The 855-nt window shown below is 71.2% G+C and overlaps 1 protein-coding gene across 1 annotated transcript; it reads right to left on the bottom strand.

The window, feature by feature from the left end:
• Position 1: 1 nt before the first annotated feature.
• On the bottom strand, positions 2–796 carry GID8 (GID complex subunit 8; the record flags this gene model as incomplete). The annotated part of the gene is made up of 3 exons (XM_012728163.1): positions 637–796; positions 312–508; positions 2–199 (listed from the first exon to the last, which is right to left on the bottom strand). Coding segments are annotated over exons 1-3 (513 nt in total), but the record flags the coding sequence as incomplete, so codon positions are not given.
• Between the last annotated feature and the right edge of the window lie 59 nt (positions 797–855).

The following is an 855-nucleotide window of genomic DNA, read 5'->3' as shown; positions in this document are numbered from 1 at the left end:
CCTTCTGCCGCTGCATCATGTTGAGCAGGTCCCCGAAGGGCGAGTCCTCGGGGCTGTCGAAGGCCAGCAGGGCCAGCGTGCGCTCCATCTCCGTCAGGCACTCGCGGCTCTCCTCGCCCTGCTCCGCCAGCTGCGTCTGGGCGAACTCCAGGGCCGCCTCGGTCTCGCGCTGGCGGATCAGCTCGATCAGATGCTGTTGCTGGGCGCGAGGGGGACAGGGTCAGCGCGGCCCCCACGCCTGCGGCCGCAGGGTGGCGCTGGACCACGCCCTCTGCCGCCGCCGGCCCCCAGGCACCCCTGGCCGCGCCTACCTGCAGGCGGAAGTAGAGGCAGCGGTTGGTGTCCAGCAGCTCGGGGTGCAGGCTGTTGACCAGCGCGATGGCCTCCTGGATCTGGCCTTTAAGGATCATCTCGCGGATCTTGATCCTCTCGTCCAGGGTCTCCAGGTCCACGCTGGGCTCGATCCCAGACTCCATCCGGAACTTCTCGGCCGCCTCCTTGAAGCCTTCTGCGGGCGCGCGTGGGCATCAGCGCCTGCACGGGGGCACTCGGCCGCGTCCCAGCTGACAGGGGCGCCCCCCCACCAGCCAGAGGCGGGGCCCCAGCTTCCCCCCCCCCCCCCCCCCACCGGCCCACCTGTGACCAGGTAGTTCATGATGAGGCGGTTCATGTCCGCGCGCTGCACGTGCAGGCCGTCCAGCTTCTCCATCCACTCCTCCCGCGTGACCTCGTCGGGCTTTTCCGCATAGCTCATGCTGGCCTCTGCGGGGAAGGACGCGGCTCTGGGGCCCGGCGGGCTCGGCGCAGCGAGCGAGCGAGCGGCCGCCCGTGCAGGCGAGCGTCAGGCGGGGGACG

Source organism: Condylura cristata, unplaced genomic scaffold, assembly GCF_000260355.1.
Source record: "Condylura cristata isolate star-nosed mole 26May11 unplaced genomic scaffold, ConCri1.0 scaffold00022, whole genome shotgun sequence".
Taxonomy (NCBI): domain Eukaryota; kingdom Metazoa; phylum Chordata; class Mammalia; order Eulipotyphla; family Talpidae; genus Condylura; species Condylura cristata.
This window is presented reverse-complemented; position numbering and strand designations above follow the sequence as displayed.